Source organism: Panthera tigris, chromosome B2, assembly GCF_018350195.1.
Source record: "Panthera tigris isolate Pti1 chromosome B2, P.tigris_Pti1_mat1.1, whole genome shotgun sequence".
In the NCBI taxonomy this organism is placed as follows: domain Eukaryota; kingdom Metazoa; phylum Chordata; class Mammalia; order Carnivora; family Felidae; genus Panthera; species Panthera tigris.
The window spans coordinates 114,398,812-114,421,894 of NC_056664.1; the positions used below are offsets into that span (position 1 = coordinate 114,398,812).

The 23,083-nt window shown below is 34.9% G+C and overlaps 1 protein-coding gene across 1 annotated transcript in view; it reads right to left on the bottom strand.

The window, feature by feature from the left end:
• THEMIS (thymocyte selection associated) overlaps nucleotides 1–23,083 on the bottom strand; it is a 190,415-nt gene that overhangs the window by 101,444 nt on the left and 65,888 nt on the right. Inside the window, exon 4 of the mRNA XM_042987140.1 lies at nucleotides 6,910–7,368. Coding sequence (XP_042843074.1) covers nucleotides 6,910–7,368 — 459 coding nt within the window. The remainder of the gene's footprint in view (nucleotides 1–6,909; nucleotides 7,369–23,083) is intronic.

Below are 23,083 nucleotides of genomic sequence, written 5' to 3' on the forward strand. Positions count from 1 at the left end.
GGGGCACCTGGGTGGCTCAGTGGATCGAGCATCCAACTCTTGATTTCTATTCAGGTCATGATCCCAGGGTCGTGGGATCAAGGCCCATGTCAGGCTATGTGCTGAGTGTGAAGCCTGCTTAAGATTCTTTTTCTCCCTCTGCCCATCTCCCTTGCTCATACACACACTCTCTCTCTCTCTCTAAAATAAAAATAAATAGGGCTCAGTCGGTTAAGCATCCGACTTCAGCTCAGGTCATGATCTTGTGGTTCGTGAGTTGGAGCCCTGTGTAGCACTCTGTGCTGACAGCTCAGAGCCTGAAGCCTGCTTTGGATTCTGTGTCTCCCTCTCTCTGTGCCACTTCCCAACTTGTGCTCTCTCTCTCTCTCTCTCAAAAATAAACATTAATAAAATAAAATAATAAAATGAATATACTTACATTTAATATGGGTTTATTTATGATACTTTTCTTTTTACATTTTTATTTAATGTATAAAAGTTAGGAGAAGTGAATAGCCATTTTCTTATATTGGATGATGCATGTCAACCTGTGTGTTCTCCATTGATGTTTGTGATGGTTATTTCTATGTATCAACGTGACTGGGCTACAGTACACAGTTACTTAATCAAACACTACTCTACACCTTTCTGTGAAGGTATTTTGCAGATGTGGGTAACATCTTGATCAGTTGACTTAGGATAAAGGATGTTATCCTCAATAAGGTAGGGGAGACTCACCTGATTAGCTGAAAGCTTTGAGAGCAAAAACTGGAGTTTCTCAGAGAAGAAAAAACACTGCCTCAAACTACAGCATCAACTTCTGCCTGATTTTCCAGCCTGCCAATCTGTCTTATGAATGCAGAGCTTATAACTCCCATAATTACATGAGCCAAGTCCTTAAAATTAATTAATTAATTGATTAATATGTAGTCTTGTATATATTAAACAATATAATTATATATGACATTATAAATACCTTCTGTTTCTCTGGAGAACCCTGACTAGTAAAATATTTATAGTTGGTAGTAAAAGAATAAATATACACAGTGAAAGCTGTACTTTCTTCTTCTTGCTGTTTGATATTTCTATTAGCAGTAAGATTACTTGCCTAAAGGAAGAAAATGAAATGGAAGCTGACTAGGGCATTCACTGGTTCTAAATATCATGTTAAGTCACAATATTTTCATAGGCACCTTAGGAAAAGCATCACTAATAAAAATTGAATTGTTATACAAATATAAATGATATCAACTTTGGTGCCCTGAAGTGAATATTCATTCTCCTTAGGTGTTAAATTCATAAGTATGTTATCATAATAAATCAAATCTGGATATGGTGAGCGAGAAAAATCTCTTGTTACCTAAATAGGAACTCTGTACTATGCAATAAACACATGCACATGCGCACACACACACACACACACACACACACACACACAGAAACAAATGTTTAAGCTTCTTCATTAATTCATGTATTCAATTTGTTCAATGTTGAATATTTACTTTATCTCATCATTGAGAAGATAAAAATACATAAGATCTTGACTCTGATATGTTTATAAATTACTGAAGATTACATTTTATTAGAAATATTGTTTATAAATTTTACTTACTTTTTAGCAATATTAGCAACCAGTTCTTTCAGGATTAAACTAGCTCCAGGAAAAGCTCTGGGCTATGACTAGTTTAAATAAGTAGTGAGGTTTATAAGTAAAGTATATTGCTTCCCAACCCTTTTTCTCTCTCAAATTTACCACGAAGGTAAAAAGAAGAAAGACAAAGGGAAAAAAAGAATAAGATCCCATGAATCTAAAAGGCATCTACAATCCTTACAGTGAATGAAAACAGAACTCAGATGGAAGAATAGTCAAAATTTTGGTAGAATAGAACAAGGAAAGGTCACATGCTTAAGGAGCCACAGTCCAATGAAAAGTTGTTCTTTATCACCCCATGGGATCTCAAAAAGGCTCATGAATTGGAAGTGTAAGTCCCCTCTGACCAGTGAGTGAGAAGCTAGAGGGCAAAGGGGGTTATCTGGATGTCTGAAGAGTGGTTAACCCATTCTCCAACTCTATGTTGGGGAAGATAGGCGGCCACCCCTTCCACCACTCTGTGCCGGAAACAGTAGATACAGAGGCCCAGAATCTGAAAGCCAGGCATTGGTGAGCAGGGAAGAAACACAGGTTAAAAGCAAAGAAGGTAAGTCTAAACCTGTAGGGAACAGTGAAACCCTCAGCAAGTTTCCCATCAGCTACAATAGTTTCAGGATCCCTGGAAGGTATCAGAAAGATTCTTCTCAGGTGAAACTGTACAAGTCCTAGAGGAAAGGCTCACAAGAGGCTGAATTTGGGGTATGCTCCGATGAAAAAGATGAAAAAATGAAACCTAAAATTCATAAACAAAAAACTTGTATATAAATAGTGCTTCACTTGTAAAATAAAAATAAAAGTGCCTCACATGTAAATGTGAACAAATGGCGAATAATCACCAGGCATTCAAGGAAAACAGTCAATGAGAATGACAGATCAAAACTTTCTTTTAAAAAAGCCTGAAAGAGGCAGATAAAATGTAAGGAACACAGAAAACTTTCAGGAATTGTAAAATATTCTCGGATAAGGTACTGCATTCTTAAAACAAGAACACAGTAACATTTAAAAATGATGTGAGAAATAACTCTTGGAAATTAAAAATATGATAGCTGAAATTAAAAATTCATTAAAACAGTTGGAAATGCAGTTAAGGGATTTTCCCTAAAGGTAAACTGAAGACAAGAAAAATAGAGAAGAAAATAGTCCTAGATCAGTATGGGATCTTCAACATAAGATTAGATGTTACAGAAAGAGGAAAGAGAAAATAAGTAGTTGAAAGGAAACTGTCAAAGAAATTATCTCAGAAATGAAATATCTGAATTTCCAGACTAAAAACTGCCATGGTAATGAAAGAACAGACCTACCCAGATGGTTTTAAATGAAGTCCCAGGACAGCACTATTTTGGACTGTCTTCCTCCTCCAGGATTTACATGTTGAAACCCTACTCCAATACCGCAATACCAATAGGTGCTGGTATTAAGAGACGGAGCCTTTGGGAGGTTACTAGAATTTGATGAGGTCATGAGGGTGGAGCCCTCATGAATGGGATTAGTGTCCTTCCATCCTGTATAAAGTCATTGACCTGATAAATAGGCAGTATCTTTAGTTATTTGGAAATTTAAATGCAAATACAAGAAAGCAAGGACAAAATATTTAAAGTAGTCACCTGCAAGTAGCAAAATGTGGGGAAAATTTGGGAATGGTCAAGGGCATAAAGTGTGCTAATCACACTAATAAGTCCTTTTACCACTATTTGACTTTTTTGACTTTGATAAAAATTGAGATTATTTTTTAAAAATAAAATGAAAGAAAAAGGAAGTTTCAGAATACTAAAAGATCAATGTATTTTTTTTTGCTATTGATTTATCACCTATTATACAATATTCAGACACTGCTTTTCTGATACCATCTTTCTGCTCATGTGATGTCAGCCCTCTCCTTATAAATGAGTTAATATATCATATATCTCAGCAAAACCTGTACCCTCACATTTTGGAAGGCATTGAGGTTTCTTTCTTAAAATGAAAGGCAGCTTTTCAACTCAGAATTTTCATTAGGGGAAAAATAATTATCAATCTATAAATCAAAACACAACACAATTAACAAGTTTTAACTAGCAAGACTTCTGAGTTTTAGAAGCAACTCAAAAGAGCTGGCTCAATTTTTCATTTGTAAATATTATGCATTTGCCACACTAATATGAGTTTTATCTTCCTATGAAAGGCCAAACAGATCTTACTATTACTTATATAAGACTAGTAGTTAAAGGTCTTGGGTGGTTATTTGTATCTATTTTTCAAAGAGGCAGAAATTTTTACAAATCATGAAATGTATAGCGAGAATCAGAGGGGCTTCAGGCCTGCAATGGGGATTATGACCAAGAGTTTCCAGGAACTAATATTTCATTTAAACACGCCCTGCTACTTGTTTATGATGCCTGAATCTTCACATCAATAACATATTAAAAACCTAGCACCGGGAATAAAATATGTTGTATTCTTTCTTTTCTCTATTCACTATGTTCTCTTTTAGCAAATCAATATTTCAAAACTTCCTATAGTTCTCGATCTTTTTCATCTTGCTTTTATCCCTAAGGTTTCTCTAAAATTTTCTATCCCTGACACAGACCTATTCTTTTTCTTGTCACTTTAGAAAGGAAGGACTTGAGACGGGAGGGTATTCAAATGTGCCTGACAGTCAAGGCCATTGGAAAGTAACTTAGCAAGCAATATACTGTTGTATTCAAGGCAAGTTTGAATCTTCAATATAAGAAAGAATAACGTAAAACAAGACCACAACTGATTTTAAAAAATAGTCTACATTTTATATTTAGAAGAAAAAATGTCTACAACAATTTTTAAAACTGGACTTTTTGTGTTGGACAACCATCCTCTATTTCTAGGAAATATTCTGCAGTCAGTATGCAAAGCAGTCCCATACAGCATCTGTCCTGAAACTGCTTTACAAAAAGAACTAATGTTTAAAATAACCCCTAAGAAGTTAAAGATCCAAAATAATTTAAATCAAAATTCAACTTCAATACCATTAAATAATGGAAATTGGACCAAAAAACTTTGGAAAAGTCTTTATTTTAACCAAAGGCTTTCTTCTGGGACCTGGGTTAGCATGAAACCATATATAAGTCCATCTAAACAATTCTGTTAATAATGCCCTGCTCATCTGTCAATGTTATATTTAGTAAATTGCATCACCAGCCAACCAGTAGATCCAGTCAGACACCTGGGAATCAGGCTGATTTCTTTCCTCCTTCCAAAAGACCTCCAAATCTTGGTGGTTGTACTTCTTAAATACCCAGTAGGAGCAAGTGTCCCACTGATATCACTATTGTACTAAGCCCCCAATACCCTACTGCACATCCAATAGCCTTACTACATGACTCTGCCCCTGTCCTTTTCACTGAAACCCTTTTAATTTGCCCTGTGGAAAGACGTTAACTCCTTAACATGTATTTCAAGACTCTCCATGACTGATTCCAAGACCCCATTGTATGTTTTGATATTTGTCTCAATCTGCCCTCTCTTTTCTCATATCAGCTGCACTGGAGCTCCAATATCTTGCTTATTTGCCTTCCTGGAGACTGTTACCACTTCCTCCAATGCTGTTCCCTCTTTCTTTGCCTCATCAGCTCCTATTCATCATTCAGGTGTTAGTTTAAATGCCATTTCCTCACAGAAGCCTTTGCTGACCCCCGACCTAAATTCACTGAACTCAGTAACCACCTTGTTCACATGCTTACGTCGTGGGTTGGTCTACATTTGCAGCTGTGTGATAGGAGATGTCGGTGGTTTTTAAAAACTAACAAATTTAAAAATGAGAAAATGCTATATTCATTATTTATGAAAAATGAGGAAAACTCAATTATCAATTTCAATTATACATTTGGGGATAGCTAACAAAACACTAATGTGAGGTCTAAAATTTGCTGCGACTTCCATTTTTTGTCATATTAAAAAATGATCATGCTGTTGTCTCAATTTTTTGTAGTATTAAAATATAATCACTACTTGAGTGAAATTCCTTACCTGTACCTTTAATTCAGATGAATTAATCAATTTCTAGTTAAATACTTAACATGCCACAAAATTTAACATGTGGTTCTAAAACACATAAGTTTTTTTCATATTTATATAAGTGACCAACAATATGTATAGGAACAGAGATAAATAGAATTTGAGATGTTCATGGGACAACCTTTGACCAAACATCTTTACATACTTTTTTTCTCAAGTGTATTGTATATAGTACCTTAATACAATCTTATATCATTCTCAAAACAACTCTAAGAGGTAGGCAAAAGAGGTATCATTACCCCCTTTGCAAAGACACAGTTTAAATGGTTCACCCAAAGTTACCACCTACCGAAGTTAATGACCCAACGTTAGAATCCAGGACTTTGATTGCAAATACAGAACTCTTTGCTCCATGTGCTATAATCTTGAAAACTCCACGTGCAATACCTTGAAAACTCAAGGTTTTAATTCCTTTAGGGTAACAATGCTCTCTCGAGCTTTTCCTATTTTTAAATGCAAATAATCCTATCTAAATTACATATTAAAACATACTTATGTGTGAATTATTTTGTCACATCATCTCCCTTAAGTCAGAGGGACTTTCAGCTAATAGGATTTATGACCAGTGATGGGTAGTTGAGAAAAAAAAAGAAAAAAAGAAAAAAAGAAAAGGCATCACAAAAATACTAGTAAGGAACACATTAAAGGAACTTTGTATCTTTGCCACTTTGTAGGCCACTTCCGTACAAGAAAGCCTCTTTCAAACAAATTAAACTCTATCCTAAAAAGTAGCTCTTTTCTGACCATGTTAAACTGACAGAGATAGAAATGAATTAGTAGGTTAATCTGTCTGCATCTGACAATTACAGCAATTTACATTTGGAAAGCACCACACAATTTACAATATATATTTATATATATTATTCAATTTGATCCTTGTACCAACTAAGTGGTTTACTTATTTATAGATGAGAATCTGTCAGCAGGTTCAAAAGACAAGTCAGGACAGTGTCCCATTCTTAAACTTTAAAGAGCCTCTTTCCCAAACCCCACAATGCTCATACTTATAGAGCATCATTCTGTTTTTTAAATTTCATTTATTTTGAGAGGGGGAGAGAGGGGTAGAGAGAGGGAGAGAGAGAATCCCAAGCAGGCTCTGCGATGTCAGTGTGAAGCCGGATGTGGGGCTCCATGAAGGGGCTTGATCTCACGAACTGTGAGATCATGACCTAAACCGAAACCAAGACTGTCACTAAACGACAGAGCCACCCAGGTGCCCCCATAGAGCATCATTCTTAGTGAATACTTACATTTCATCACAGCTTGAATTTCATAAACAGGCTTGAGAATCAGAGCACCGTAAAAGCCTTTAGGAAATGGATTTGTTAAATCCCATTTATTTGAAAAACCTGTAAGTTTCACAGTTCGTGTTCGGTTCTTGGGTATCTTCCATTCGACAATCTCCTTTAGGGTATAAATATGTTCATCTTCACACTCATAGAATTCTCCTTCTTGTGACAAAGGCAAGGTAAATGAGTGATTCTGATGATTCCTTACCACTCCACAGTTCACCATTATTTCTCCATTGATCTCTTCAACTGAGTTGAGCATGATTTGCTCACCATGCTTTATAATGAGATTTTCTAGTTTTACATCCTTCTGATGATAGAAGGAAGGATGCCCTAGTCTACTTGATCCAATATGAATGGTCCTTGTAATTTCTTCCATAGTAAGGTATGGAGTTTTATCAGCCACAATCTTAAAAAGACCTAAGAACAGAAGAATTATGCAAATTAAAGAGAGTTCCTACAATGCAAGTTCTCATAAGAAAATCACAGTGAGAGAGTTACAAAACAAGTGCAGTGTCCTTTATTAAAAAGTGATGTATCTGTTTTAATCCTGAATACTCTAGGTAAAATTGTAACGTATCGTCTGTAGATTACTGGATTGTCAGATCCAGGCAACATAAGTAAAAACAAGGGAAAATATCTTGAAACAAAAAAGCTTCTGTTCTTAGAAATGAGAAATAGGAATGAGATATTGACTGGCTGTATACCAACTACGTGTGTGATCTTGAGGAAGGCATTTAATCTCTCAAGATCACACTTTCTATTTTTAAGTTTTAAATTGGGAGGATTGGATTAGGTTGGTGTTTCCATAAATACATTTCCTGGACATACCAAAATTAAAAGATATTCAGGAGAAAACTGTTTCATGGTCAAATTAACAATTACAAAGCTATATACCTGGAACTACACAGTGGTGATGGTTATATACCATCGTGAATGTACTTAATGACACTGAATTGTACACTCTTAAATGGTAAATTTTATGTTGTGTATTTTACCACAACAAAAAGTACCTACATATTTCCAATTAAAGACTTCTCAGAAACTTTAGATGCATTGTAACTCACAAGAAGAGACTGTAACATGCAGGATTTTGCAAATTTCTTTTATTATAAAACTCTTGGGGAAATATCCATAATAAATTATAACATATTATATCATGATATATTGGTGCACCATATAACTCTCCTTGGAAAATGCCTGGTTAGGTAGTTGTTCTGGATTGATACTCTTGGTTATATATTATTCTTCTCATTGCTTCTGTAATTTTGCCATTGTTTCACTATTAAAAATTTCTTCCTCTAATACTATTAGGACAGTCACCAATATGATGAAATTTTTACTGTTTAAGGTATAGCTTTTTAAGCTTGCATGTTTAATTCTCCTCTTTGAATTACTTTTATTTTATGGGCACATCTGCTTTGTAGCACTTATGGAAATGTATTTACTGAAAAGATTATAAAAAATTCCAGAGAAAATATGAGCAAAGCAAAAATTAGGTAACTGCTTTCTTAACACGAAACTAACGATAATATGATACACTAGCACAAACTAAGAAGATAGTGAGATTATCTTAGTAGATACTCATTAGACAATTAGACAATCTTACTAGAATTCAATATAGCTTGGAAAAATAGTTTAAGAGTTTACTCAATAAATATGTTCTAATTAAATTCATCTATATATCAAATCATTATTAACCAGACTATAATGTCTCATGTCTATTCTGGGTTACTACACAAAGATTTATGATCAGTTATTTTTGTAGCTGATCTTTGCTAAAACAAAAACAGGATTTGGGTTATTTTTAGAAATAAACTTCCAAACAAGTGTGTGTGATACATCCTGGCAGTAAGTAAGGTAGCATGTGCAATCTGTCCTGCAAAGCTTCAGAAATTGACTAGGGTTCATTCACTGTATGCTGTGCTTGGAGACAGTAAGGCAAAGAAACATTTACTTTGAAGGAACTTCTTATTTTATTATATCTTGTATCACAGAAAATCCAATAAAAGAATATTCTTGAATTCTGCACAATAAATGAATTTTCATGTATGCATGTGTGTGCACGTGCACACATACGTTTAATCTCACTTGTCTATACATGAAGATTTCTGAGTCCACAATCATTATCACGGTATAGAAAATTCAGCTATTTTTGTGAAATGTTAAAAAAACAGCTACGAGAATCTCATAAATGGTAGAGACACATAGTTTTATTTCTATCCTAGATATATTGATGACATAAGTCACAGAAGAATTAATTCAGCATCTTCTTTCTTGGGGAATTGAGTTCACCTAAGGTAATAACAGACCTAAAATGTTATGAAGTAGAAAAAGCCTGGAACCCTAAGGGCCACCATTATTTCAAGTTAATCGCATACTTCAGAGCTGTCTTGTTGAATGTCTCTACTGCAAGAAAAATCCATCTATGAATCTCTGTGTGTTTCCTTTACATGATGATTAAGTACACAGTTTAGCATACTAAGTGGTAGATACAGGAAAATAACTGCGATTAATTTATTTCTTCATCTACTATTGTAGCCAATCCAAAGAGTCCTTCCTTATAAATAGCACTTAATACCATATAAACCATGTCAAATATATATATATATATATATATATATATATATATATATTTCACAGTAAACTGAAGCACCATAAGCTTTAAATTTCATCAATTTTCTTACATCTTATTCACAAAGAGTACAAAAGTTTTACACTGGACAAAATATAATTTGCTTCCTAGAAAACAAAAACAAAAACTAAAAACCCCCACCACAACAAAAAAACAACAACACACATTTCAGAAGCTGAGTGATCATTAGGGTAATTATAAAATAAGCCAGTGTGTAACCTTCATAAAGTAAGCTAGGAAGCAGAAAGACAATATATTTCAATTTCCAAATTTGATTGTCATCTATTAAAATGTATATTATTATTTTTAAATTAAGAAAAATTATCCATAAAGAGCATGCACTTGAGAAACAAAAATTATAAGGAAGTACAATTAATTGATCTATTGAAAGTCAGCTTTAAGTGAATTTAGTCTTTTTTTTTTTAATGTTTTTATTTATTTTTAAGAGAGAGAGAGACAGAGCATGAGCAGGGGAAGGGCAGAGAGAGAGACACAGAATCTGAAGCAGGCTCCAGGCTCTGAGCTGTCAGCACAGAGCCCAACACTAGGCTGGAACTCACAGACTGCGAGATCATGACCTGAGCTGAAGTCGCTCAACCGACTCAGCCACCCAGGCACCCCAAGTGAATTTAGTCCTTAAGATCTTTTCTCTGAGTCTTAAGTTTTTGGAGAGTTTATAATTTTAACCAGTTCTTAATGATCCACAAGTATTATTAATAGTAACAGTAATAACTGAAATTTGTTTAGAAATTTACAAGTTTGAATGATTTAAAAAAAATTTTTTTTAACGTTTATTCATCTTTGAGAGAGAGAGACAGAGCATGAGCGGGGAAGTGGCAGAGAAATGGGGACACAGAATCCGAAGCAGGCTCCAGGCTCCTAGGTGCCAGCACAGAGCCGGACACGGGCCTTGAACTCACGAACTGTGAGATCATGACCTGAGCCAAAGTCAGATGCTCAATTGACTGAGCCACCCAGGTGCCCCTTGAATGATTTTTTTTTTTATGAATCATTTATCCTGACAAAAATACTTTAAGGACAATAAAACAAACGTTATTATTGAAGGATATAAAAATAGTCATGATTTTCATAGTCATGGCTCTAGAATCTCAAATCAGACCTTTGACATCCAAGTCTTATGCTTTTGCCACCACACAAGGCTGCCTCCCTGTCTTGCATATAACGTACAAAGACATTGCTCAGAAAAACATGTTTATTCAAGTTGGCAAACTATTTATATGGGTCTTGTGAGCCAGTCTTCCCTTTCTAGACCCTTCAGCGTAAGAAGAGCAAGAATAACTTCCTGGTTCACTGTGTACAATTTATGCTTATCAGATGTTTTTCTACTTTTTTTTTTATCATCAATAAATGGGTGTAATTTTAAAAATTAAAATTTCCAACTATATATAACAATATTTTTTAATATACACAAAATCATTATAAAGATTTCAACAATCTTTTTCATAGACTAATCTCTAGCTTGCTTTCCAAGTTCGAACCAAATGTATTCCCTCCATCCCTGAGATAAGGAATCTTACAGTGAACTTTGCCTACTAATTCTCTGAAAGTAATGGCCCAACATAGTGTAAATAATCAGATAGTCTGTTCTGTAAAAGCTTGGATATATTCTAGTCGTTAATTGCCACATCCCCAATTCCACATCCTATGGTTCCCTCTTCCCTGTATTATCTAAGAGATTAAAAATTAACATTTGGTAATCATTGTAAAAATTTTTTTCCCCACTCACTCAAACACACTATTTATTTTGTTAAGGTCAAGCAGGATGATCTGTTGAGAGGTTAGTGGGAAGTGTCCAGCATGAAATATATATGCATTTTCCACAGTGGACTACAGGATAAAAGCCACAGGCAATACCCCTGACTGAAATTTCGCTCTATAGAGCTAAGCTATGACAAAGGGGGGGGGGGGGGAAGAATCAGCCACCATCTAAGAATGCCAAGGGCAAAATATTAGCACCAGATTGTTGTTGTATGTGGTAATATAGCTATGTTATGCACAAAGTTATGGACATTGACTCACTGGAATCTTTGGTTCCCCACTAACCAGTCATTTAACAGGCAAACAGGGGAATGCACAGGATAGTAGTGATTACATGTGCTTTGCTGAAAGGATAAAGGGCACTATATGTTGCTATATATAAAAGAAAGTCCTCAAAAGACCTCAAAAGACTAGATACAGACACATACATTCTATTATTCATATTTTACATATTTACCATGGAAATGATCACAATACTGTATTTGAGGGGAAAGAAACTTAACCAGAGATGTGAAAGACCTATACTGTGAAAACTATAAAAGAGCAATGAAAAAAATTTCAAGACATCACAAAGAAATAGAAAGACATTCCATGCTCATAATTTGGAAGAACAAATATGTTGTTAAAATGTGTATACTACCCAAAGCAATCTACAGATTTAATGCAATCTCTATTAAAATACCCAACATCATTTTTCTCAGAACCAAAACAAACAATCCTGAAATTTCTATGGAACCACAAAAGACCTCAAATAGCCAAAGCAATCTTTAAAAAGAAAAGCAAAACTGGAGGTATCACAATTTCAGACTTCATTTTATCTTATAAAGAAGTAGTAGTTAAAACAGTGTGGCATAAAAATAGACACATAGATCAATGGAACAGAATAGAAAACCCAGAAATAAACCCACAATTATATGATCAATTAATCTTCAACAAGGGAGGAATAAATGTTCAATGGGAAAAAGACAGTCTCTTCAACAAATGGTGTTGGGAGAACTGGACAGCTACATGCAAAAAGAATGAAATGAGACCACTTTCTTTCACCATACACAATGATAACCTCTAAATGGATTAAAGACCTAAAAGTGAGACCTGAAACAATAAAAACCCTTCATGAGAACATAGGCAGTAATGTCTCTGACATTGACCATACTAAGATTTTTCTAGATATGTCCCCTGAGGCAAGAGAAGTAAAAGTAAAAATAAACTACTGGGACTACATCAAAATAAAAAGTTTCTGCGTAGAGAAGGAAACAATTGACAAAACTAAAAGGCAACCTATGGAATAGGAGAAGATGTTTGCAAATGACATTTCTTATAAAGGGTTAGAATCTAGGGGCACCTGGGTGGCTTAGTCGGTAAAGCAGCCGACTTCAGCTCAGGTCATGATCTCATGGTACTGTGAGTTCGAGCCCCGCGTCGGGCTCTGTGCTGACAGCTCAGAGCCTGGAGCCTGTTTCAGATTCTGTGTCTCCCTCTCTCCCTCCCCTGTTCATGCTTTGTCTCTCTCTGTCTCAAAAATAAATAAATGTTAAAAAAAAAAAAAAGAATGAATAGTTAAAAAAAAATAAATAAAGGGTTAGAATCTAAAATATATAAAGAACTTATACAACTGAACACCCCCAAACCAAATAATCAATTAAAACTGGGCAGAAAACATGAACAGACATTTCTCCAAAGAAGACATACAAATGCCTAACACACATGTAAAGATGCTCAACATTGCTCATCATCAGGGAAATACAAGTCAAAACTACAATGAGATATCACTTCCCTCCTGTCAGAATGGCTAATATCAAAAACACAAGAAACAGAAGTGCTGGGAGGAAATGGAGAAAGGGGAACTCTCTTGTATTGTTGGTGGAAATGCAAACTGGTGCAGCCACTGTGGAAGACAGTATGGAGGTTCCTCAAAAAGTTAAAAATAGAACTACCATATGATCCAGGAATTGCACTACTGGATACTTACCCCCAAAATATAAAAATACTAATTCAAAGGGATACATGCACCCCTATGTTTATAGCAGCACTATTTACAATAGCCAAATTATGGAAGCAGCCCAAGTGTCCAAAAATAAATGAATGGATAAAGAAGGTGTGGTGTATATGTGTGTGTGTGTGTGTGTGTGTGTGTGTGTGTATTATTCAGCCACGAAAAAGAGTGAAATCTTGCCATTTGCAACAAGAATAGAGCTAGAGAGTATAAGGCTAAATCAAATAAGCCAGTCAGAGAAAGACAAATATCATTATGATTTCATTCATATGTGGAATTTAAGAAAGAAAACAAACAGACAAAAGAAAAAGAAAGAGAAAGAGAAAAACCACAAAACAGACTCTTATCTATGGAGAACAAATTGATGGTTACCAGAGGGGAGGTGAGTGGCGGATGGGGGAAATATGTGCTGGGGATTAAAGAGTACATTTATCATGAAGAAAAAAAAGTAAACAAAATAATGAAAAAACAAACAACCGCCCCCAAATAAGATTATTGAAATATGCAGCTTAGAATGTGCTAGAAATGTACACGTATATTTAATTTGCACGATTGCAATATGAGGTAGCTACAAATAAAACACCAACACTTCACAGATAAAAAAGGACATGAAAGTTTGAAAAAGATACCATAAGTCCTCTATCATCACATAGCTCACATGATACACAGTAGGTTTTTGTGTCTCCAAAGGTCAAGGGCTTAATCACAGAGTTACACATTTCAATCTTTCATTATTACTGTAAATGATAAATTGTTTGTCCAGCCTTTCATTAGCTAACAGGGAAGGTTTCAAAGGTGGATGTCCACCCTCCTTCTGGGTACAGAAAATCTTAGCACTTTTAAAATCAAGCAACATAAGAAAGTGAACTTCACTGATATTTAAGATGTTGATTGGCACTAGTCTCATCTGTCCATGTTTCAGATGGCCAGGTGCTTGTAGGTGTAGGTGAGGCCTCTGGGGGAGGCCCAGGGATTATGCAAAGCAAAGGGATTGACAGTGCTGCCCACACAAGTTCATGTACTCCCAGGGTGCTGCAGGTCACCCAGCCATATACAAGTGGGTGTTCAGAATATATTATTGTAGTTTCTAAAGAAAGTAATCCTCACAAAACGGGTAAATGCCTTCAAACACTTCCTGCAAAGAAACTATGTATTGAAAACAAACTAATACAAACACAGGTGAACAACGAAGAAATGATGGATTTGACATTTCTACTCCCACTTAAGCTTTTTCTGCAGCCATGTTATGAGCTAAAACAATGATAGACTAGTCTAATGAAATATGAAAAGTAGCTGAAACTCCTTTAACATCTCAAAGTTACTAAAATGTGGACTCATATCCACTATCATTACAAAGAAATTTGCCTTTGAAATACAGGTGAGGATATGTCAAATACACACACACAATTTTGAATAAATAGGTATTTAAGATGTATGTTCAAAACTTTCTAATAAACTGAGCTATGTGAAGAAGATCTGGAGAGGAAGCAGACTGCTGTATATTTTGATTATGGGTCTTATCTCTGTGCCCATAATGCAAAGTGTGTCTCATTTATTTTTGTGGGTATGTGCTTCCGCCTCTTTAAGAATTTTAACAAAAAAAAAAAAAAAAAAAAAAGAATTTTAACTGCACTCTGTTCTGCGGTCAAATTCCTAAGCATCCTTGTTATTTTATACTTTCCTGAGTAGATTTCCCTTTTTACATGCTTCCTGTGGCTTTTCTATCATTTTGTTATATTTCCAAGATAATTTTTAGGTCAGCATATCCTACAAAAACTATCTTTTTCAAGACTATCCCAAATCCAGTATTTCCACAAGAAATTCTAGCTCAGGTACCTCTATTCAGCTTCAGAATGAAATGGGTGCATAAAATACATTATCAAAGCAAAAACTCAAAATCCTTGAGCAAAGGATTGAAATTAATAATAATAATAACAATGTCCAAACTGTAAGAAAATTGTCCAGATTACTCAGAGCCAATTATAGGATTAGTAAACATCAGCAACTAATGAGTGACCCCAAAAGTCTTTATAGAAGAAGACAGAAGAATCTTGCTAGAAGGGCAGAAACAAGAAATGTGAAGGAAAGTCAAAGTTTAAGGTAACAAAATTTTGCATAGTAATTTACTGAGTATTTGAGAGAGGGGGAGCAATATCAAAGACAGTGACCATGTTTGTTAAATGTTAAATGAGATTAACTGAGACTGTAGAATTCCTGTGTTTGAATATCTTTACATTTACAATGGCATCAAAATTATCTGTAACTGCTACTAGCAGTTTTTAACAGTTCTTTTACCTGGAGATAAAAAGAATAAATCATAAAATCTTCTGATTTATGGAGAACCTGGGTGATTCAGTCCGTTGAGCTCAGGAGATGATCTCACAGTTCATAAGTTTAAGCCCCACATAGAGCTCTATGCTGACAGCTCAGAGCCTAGAGCCTGCTTAGGATTCCTGTCTCCTTTTCTCTTTGCACCTCCCCCTCCCCCCCCCCTTGCTTGTGCTCTGTCTCTCTCTCTCCGAAAAATAATTAACATTTAAAAAAATGTTCAAAACACCCCCGAAAATCTTTAGATTTTTATCTAAAAATTTATCTAGATGTTTATCTCTTTGATTCAAATTTTGCATTAAAAAAAAAAAAACCCAAAAGCAAACAAGCAGAAAACTTACTTTCCCAGGAACACTTAAACTCCTTGAAAGAGTGACTATGTAATATTTAATACATTTTGGGTGTTTAACAGATAATTTACATTAATGTTAGGTCTTGAAATCAAATGATGTAACTCGACATCTATGCCAAAACTCTGTTATCATCTTAGCTTAACAATGTGTCATACATACTTGTTCATGCTAAAGTTTTCTCTCTCCCAAGCAGTGAGGAAGAGCAACAAAGAGGAGACAGAATATGAGAACTTCTCACAAACCTTGGCAAGAGCACAGCTCCCTGGACCCTTTAGTTCTTCAGAGCATGCCCCTTGTGTTATGGGAATACACACAGAGGCATCAGGACTAGAAAGAACCCCCCTAGACCTCAGGCACCCCAAAATCTCTCACTAGGCCTTTTTAGGAGGTTCTTCAAAAATACTACACATTTATTATTCCTGGCCTTGGGTGATGATTTTAGGCAACAGAATTTTCAGGGTCAGCAATACACAACTATCCCAATAGTAAAGTGGAGTGGTTTAAAAAATATTAATTGTTAATTTCAACAGCCTGGGTTGAATTCTGGCTTCAGGCCTCTCATCCCTGTGTAAACCTGAGAACTTACACTCTCAGGACTACAGTTAATTTCCTTTTCTATATAACAGAGAAAATTATATCATCTATCACATGCTTAGAGATTCCTTCACACATAGCAAGCCCCCAAAAGGCAAAATAATGATGATGATGACAATAATAATAATAATAATAATAATAATAAATAATAGTTATGCTTCCTACTCATTTTCTTTAACTCTGGAATTCTAAACCTTTGTGAAATGATTATAAGGTCAGAGAGATTAGTCTTTACGTGGTCAAAGAGGACAAGATAAATATTCCAGTCTGTATCACATTAGATGGGACAAAATATATGGAATCTACAATGTAGCATCTGAAAGAGACTGAGCAAAAAATCCCAGCCACAATCATGTCTACAGATTTGGCCAGGGTGTTAGAATATGGAAATGAGCCTTAGGTGACCTCTTGAGGTGGACTGCCTTTGGGGAAATATTTCCAGGCTGCTTCGAGGAGTCTGTCTGACCCCATGCTTTGATAAATTGCTTAGAATTTAACTACCATAATTTTAAGCCCATAATGAGCAGATTACAGGGAGATGTAAGCAAATTTTAAATGCAAATATTGTGCTGCTTGTAGTTATTCACGAGGTATACATTATACACAGTTGCTGAAGTTCCCTTGAACAAAAGGAACAGCAAAATGCCAATGCATTTTTGAAAATGTGTTTTATTCATGGCCCTGAAAGGTGGTTGAAGCCAACTGACTGAGGAGTATACCCTCCCTCTATTTTAATGATCTTAATTTTGCTAATGGACTGTTAGTGGAAGGAGTTGGGGAGCCATGTGGCGCTGATTGCGTTTTTCAGTATTGCTGTTGCCTGCAAATTAAATGTACCTAAGTAGCCACCTGTTTATGCTTACGATTATGTAAAGCCCCATATGTTTCCCTCTCTACACATGGGAGGTAAATATTGAAAAAATTATTCTGGTGTGAAGGGTGAAAACAGCAGCAATCCTTCTATAACTGTCAACATATGCTGTAGTATTTCCTTTAATGTTGTGCTTTGTCTGACATATTTGCTGATTTTTACCATGCAGTGTTCAAAAATATCTGTTACTCATGGTTATACAAAACAATTAAAAATCAGTTTACATTAAATTCAAATTAGGAAGAGACATAATTTCCTGATGCAACCATAAGTTTTAAATGGATTTCAGAGCTTATGATTTAAATAGATTTTGATTTGCACAATAAAGAAAACTGAACTTTTTTTCCCTAAATTCGCCAGCATCTAAAAAGGAACATTTTCTTCGTAGGCACATCCTCTTGATTCCATATTACTAAGCAACAAAAAACCTGAATAATATGAATTTGAAAATGGGCAATGGATCTTCAACTGGCTAGTCCACCACGAGGCCCACTGGATTGGCTCTGGAAAGCAGCTTCTCGGATCCCATACAGAAGATCAGACCTGATATCTAGTCAGCAAGAGTTCTGAGAAGTTCCCAGATGAGTTTCTTTAGAGTATTGGGAGATCTGGTGCAGGAAATGCCTGTGGAGCTGCCTCAGGCTATTCAGAGATTGGCCCAGACTGTAGCTTGCTGGAAAGACCAGAGAGACTGGACTTGCTCTTGTTGATCATTTTAGACACTGAAGATAAATGAATTAGAGTTTTATACGGTTTTTATGTGATCAAGAGGAATTTAAATATCAACTGTCTAGCAGGCTGGACATGAAAGTCCCTGGCTTCTCTTTCTTTTGCAAAGAGACACAGAATATGATAGAAAAAGATGAAAACTTACAATACCATCAAAAACTAAGAATAATAGATTAACTGCCCCCAAAGCCAGGGAGTTACTTTCATAGTAAGGAAAACAGAACTGAAATAAGAACCCCACACTGGGTCTCATGACACAGAGGAGGAGCCCCTCTAAATTTTCTAAGATAACAAGATTAATAACAAAAATAATTAAAATCATTGAGTAGTTTCTATAGACCAATGTTTGTAGTATGCACTTAATGATCATTTCATTTTTTTCTTCTTGGAAGAATTTTATGACATAAAGAGTATTCATATTTCCTAACTTTATAAATAAGGAAATTAGTAAACTGATGAACTAAAACACATCAAGGAGATCATCCAGTCTTAAAATTTTGGTATTTTTTTAAATCTTGACATACATATCAATAGAGATAGAAATGCTTTAACAACATTGAAACTATATCATATACATTCATTTGGATTCCACTTGCTTCGTTAAACATTGAACCATGATTAAACCTCACGTTTTAAAATATTTTTCACAAGTAGGATTTCTAATGGCTGTAATAGTATGTTATAAGGAATGTATACTTGTCTTTTTCTGCACTATTGGGCATTTAAATTGATTCCATTATTTTGCTATTACAAATAATTCTAAGATGATTATTCCCTTAGAGTTTACTCTAATAAGTGCAATCACTGAGTCAAGGGCTGTTTTCCAGGCAGACAACTAGTTCCAGGAGACTGGGACCAAGACATAAGTGTATCTCTGCCATCAATCACTATTTCTATACATGTACAAAAGAAACATTTGCCAATTGAGTGGCAGATGGCTCTTTAAACAGAGTATCAAATTTATGTTGAGGGAGGTTATAACATTCTATACACCCTTCAGTTGGGTTTGAGAGTAACCATTTGATAATATCTTTCTCAATTTTATAATCCTAATTATAAAACTTAGTTAGTAAATATGTGGAAATGTTGTCGTTATTGTTTTAATTTACATTGTGTCCAAACTAATTTGTATGGGTGGTTCCCAGTAGTGTCTACTAGACTAATTGGTTTTTTGTTTACATTTTAGTGATATCAAGTTTTTTTGCAATTGTGGCAGTTTGTTATTAACTGGTTTTTTTTTTTTTTACCCTTTACTTTTCTGACATGCAGAAATTCCATTTTATGTAATAAAATACATTGTTTCTTTATGGTTTTTCATTATATTTATAATCTGAAACTTGTATCAAATAAAATAGTTTTACTTAAAATGTAATTTTTCATCTACTTCAAATTTCCTTTGCTATGTGGTATTAAGGTGATGATCCAATTTCATTTGTTGTTTCCTAGATTGATAACCATACTACAATAATTTGCTAAATAACTTTCCTTAACCCCAGGCAGGTAGTACCAACTTCATCAAATAGAAAGTAATACTCTATATGAAGGTCTATTTTAGAGCTATAAATGAATATTAAATTCAGAGTCACTAGAGTCAAATTCAAAGCATTGCTTTGATGCTTCTATAATTAGTATCACTGTTATGAATGCATTAATTCAGTTTTTTATTTTCTATAAATAACATTCAGCAAAATTTACTATAACTTTGTAATAGGCTTTAGTATTAGCAGGACAAATATTCCCTTATTGGTTTCTTTTTAATATTTTCTTAAATATTTTCACATGCTTATTCTCCCACATGAACCTTAGAATTACTTTCTTATTATGATATAATAATTATGGTTATAATATGGGAATTATGTTTACCATTGTGTTAATCTCACAAATTAATTCATGTGTAATTGATACATATATATACATATATGCACAATATTCAGTTTTCTGATTCAAGCACTTAAAATGTTTTTTGTTTTTATTTTTTTCTTTTTTGTTTTTAATGAGTAAGTAAGCTTTTACAATATTGTAAGTACATAAATAAATAATAAGTTCAAGCCTTATAATATTTCTTACACTAGGTTGTAAAGATATTAAGTCTAGTTGTTCTATGCTTTTACCTTGCTGTTTTAAATAGATTATCCTTACATATTCTAAAGGATTATAATTGAGAAGTTATGACTGTGTTTATATATTCTTCTATATATAAATTATATTTATGTACATATTTTATATGTATTTGCTTTCTATACATTTTTTATCTTGTTATCCTGGTAAACTCACTTGCACATCTTTTTTTTTTTTTACTTAATTAAAGTTTATTTATTTTGAGAAAGACAGAGACAGCATGAGCAGGGGAGGGGTAGAGAGAGAGAGAAGGAGGCTCCGCACTGTCAGCAAAGAGTCTTATGCGGGTCTCGAATTCACGAAACCATGAGAACATGACCTGAACCATAAACCAAGAGTCAGACACTTAACTTACTGAGCCACCCAGGGTCCCTGCCCACTTGCACTTCTGGCAGTGTAACCTTCTACCACCCTGTGTCAGGCCCTCCATTTTCTAGGATTTTAAAGGTTTTTAAAACTCATGTTGCTAAAAAAGAAAAACGAAACAAAACAAAACCTGAGACAGGGTCACTAAAAGTACTGAATTGTATACTTTAAACAGCTGAATTTTATGCTACATAAATTATAACTCAATAAAGTCATTATTTTTTAAAAATCGGAGGGGGAAAGGATAAACAGTTAAGTCGTAGATTCAAAAAAGCAGTTAAATTGGTCCTTTCATTAGTTCCTGGTAGAAAGTACACTGGCAGATTATTTATCAAATATGATTTTGCAATACACATCAAAATCTTTAAAAATGGGATGCATAGGTGACTCAGTCTTCTATGTGTCTTACTCTTGATTTTGGCTCAGGTAATGATCTCGGTTCGTGGGTTCAAGCCCGGAGTTGGGCTCTATGCTGGCAGTGCTGAGCCTGATTGGAATTCTCTCTCTCCTTCTCTCTCTGCGCCAACCCTGCTCCTGCATGCACACACATGCTCTCTCTCTCTCTCTCAAAATAAATGCATAAACTTAAAAAAAAACCTATAAAACATTTTTATTTCTGAAGTCATAATTTCATATACATGAAATTGTTATAATAAACAGAAGTGCAGACAAAACTCGAGTTAAAAAGCTGCTTGTAATAGGATAGATGGATTTAATTACAGTATATGCATATGAAAAACTATTACATAGAATGTATTTCCTATTATATAGAAAATAAAAATCATGTTCTAAAGAGTATTTAATCACATGGGCAAAGCCTCAGAAACAAGCTTGTTCAGGGGTGCCTAGGTGGCTCAGTTGGTTAAGCATCCGACTTCCACTCAGGTCATGATCTTGGAGTTTCTGAATTTGAGTCCTGCGTCAGGCTCTGTGCTGACAGCTCAGAGCCTGGAGCCTGCTCCAGACTCTGTGTCTCCCTCTCCCTCTGCCCTCTACCCTGCTCACACTCTGTCTCTCTTAAAAATAAAGATTAAAAAATTTTTTTTAAAGAAACAGGCCTGTTTCCCATTATATGAAAACATATGTCTATATGTATGTGCATGTACAATATACTGGAAAACAATGGAAGGAAATGTATCAAACTGATTCACGCAAGATAGCTTTGGTGATGAGATTATAGGGAACTTTAATTTACTTCACTGCATTTTCTTCCATTTTCTAATGTTCTACAAGATATATGTGGTATTTGTAAAACTGAAAAAAATCAATACATTTTATTACTTTAAAAAGTTGTGTTCCTTATGTCCATACTAAAACTTGCACATGGATGTTTATAGCAGCTTTACTCAATTGCCAAAACCTAGAAATAACCAAGATGTCCTTCAGTAGGTGAATGGATAAATAAACTGTAGTACATCCATACAATGCAATATTAGTGAGCACTACAAAGAAATGAGCTACCAAGCCATGAAAAGACATGGGGGACACTTGGAACGCTATTACTAAGTTTAAGAAGCCAACCTGTAAAAGGCTACGTATGCCATGATCCCAATTGTATGACATTTTGGAAAAAGACAAAACTGGAAACTGTAAAAAGATCAGTGGTTGCCAGGAGTTGTAAGGGAAGAAGTATGAACAGGAGGAGCACAGAGGGTTGCTAAGACAGTGAAAATAGTCTGTAAATACTATAGTGATGGAGACATGTCACTGTATTTGTGTAAACCCATGTACTACTCCAAGAGTCAACCGTAATGTAAACTTTGAACTTTGGGTGTTTATGATGCATCCAGGTAGTTTCCTCAATTATAACAAGAGTTCTACTCTGTCAGAGGACATTGATAATGGAGGAGGCTATATATATGTGGGGGTAGTAGGCATATGGGAAATCTGTGTACCTTCTGTTTAATTTTCTGTGAACCTAAAGCTGTTCTTCACAATAAAGTCTATTTTTATTTTTTATTTTTATTTAAAAAAAATTTTTTTTAACGTTTTATTTATTTTTGAGACAGGGAGAGACAGAGCATGAACAGGGGAGGGTCAGAGAGAGGGAGACACAGAATCTGAAACAGGCTCCAGGCTCTGAGCTGTCAGCACAGAGCCCGACGCGGTGCTGGAACTCACGGACCGCGAGATCATGACCTGAGCCGAAGTCGGCAGCTTAACCGACTGAGCCACCCAGGCGCCCCAATAAAGTCTATTTTTAAAAAGCTTTTGTTCCAATGGCAGAACCTCTAAATCACCAGCATGTAATTATGAAAAAATATAGTAGTGTGCTTTATCAATGTTCAGTTAAGAGAGTCAAGGAACTGAAGACCTGAGTAGACAATGTTTTAAGGACAATCTGATTCTTCTCATGAGAGTCTCTCTAT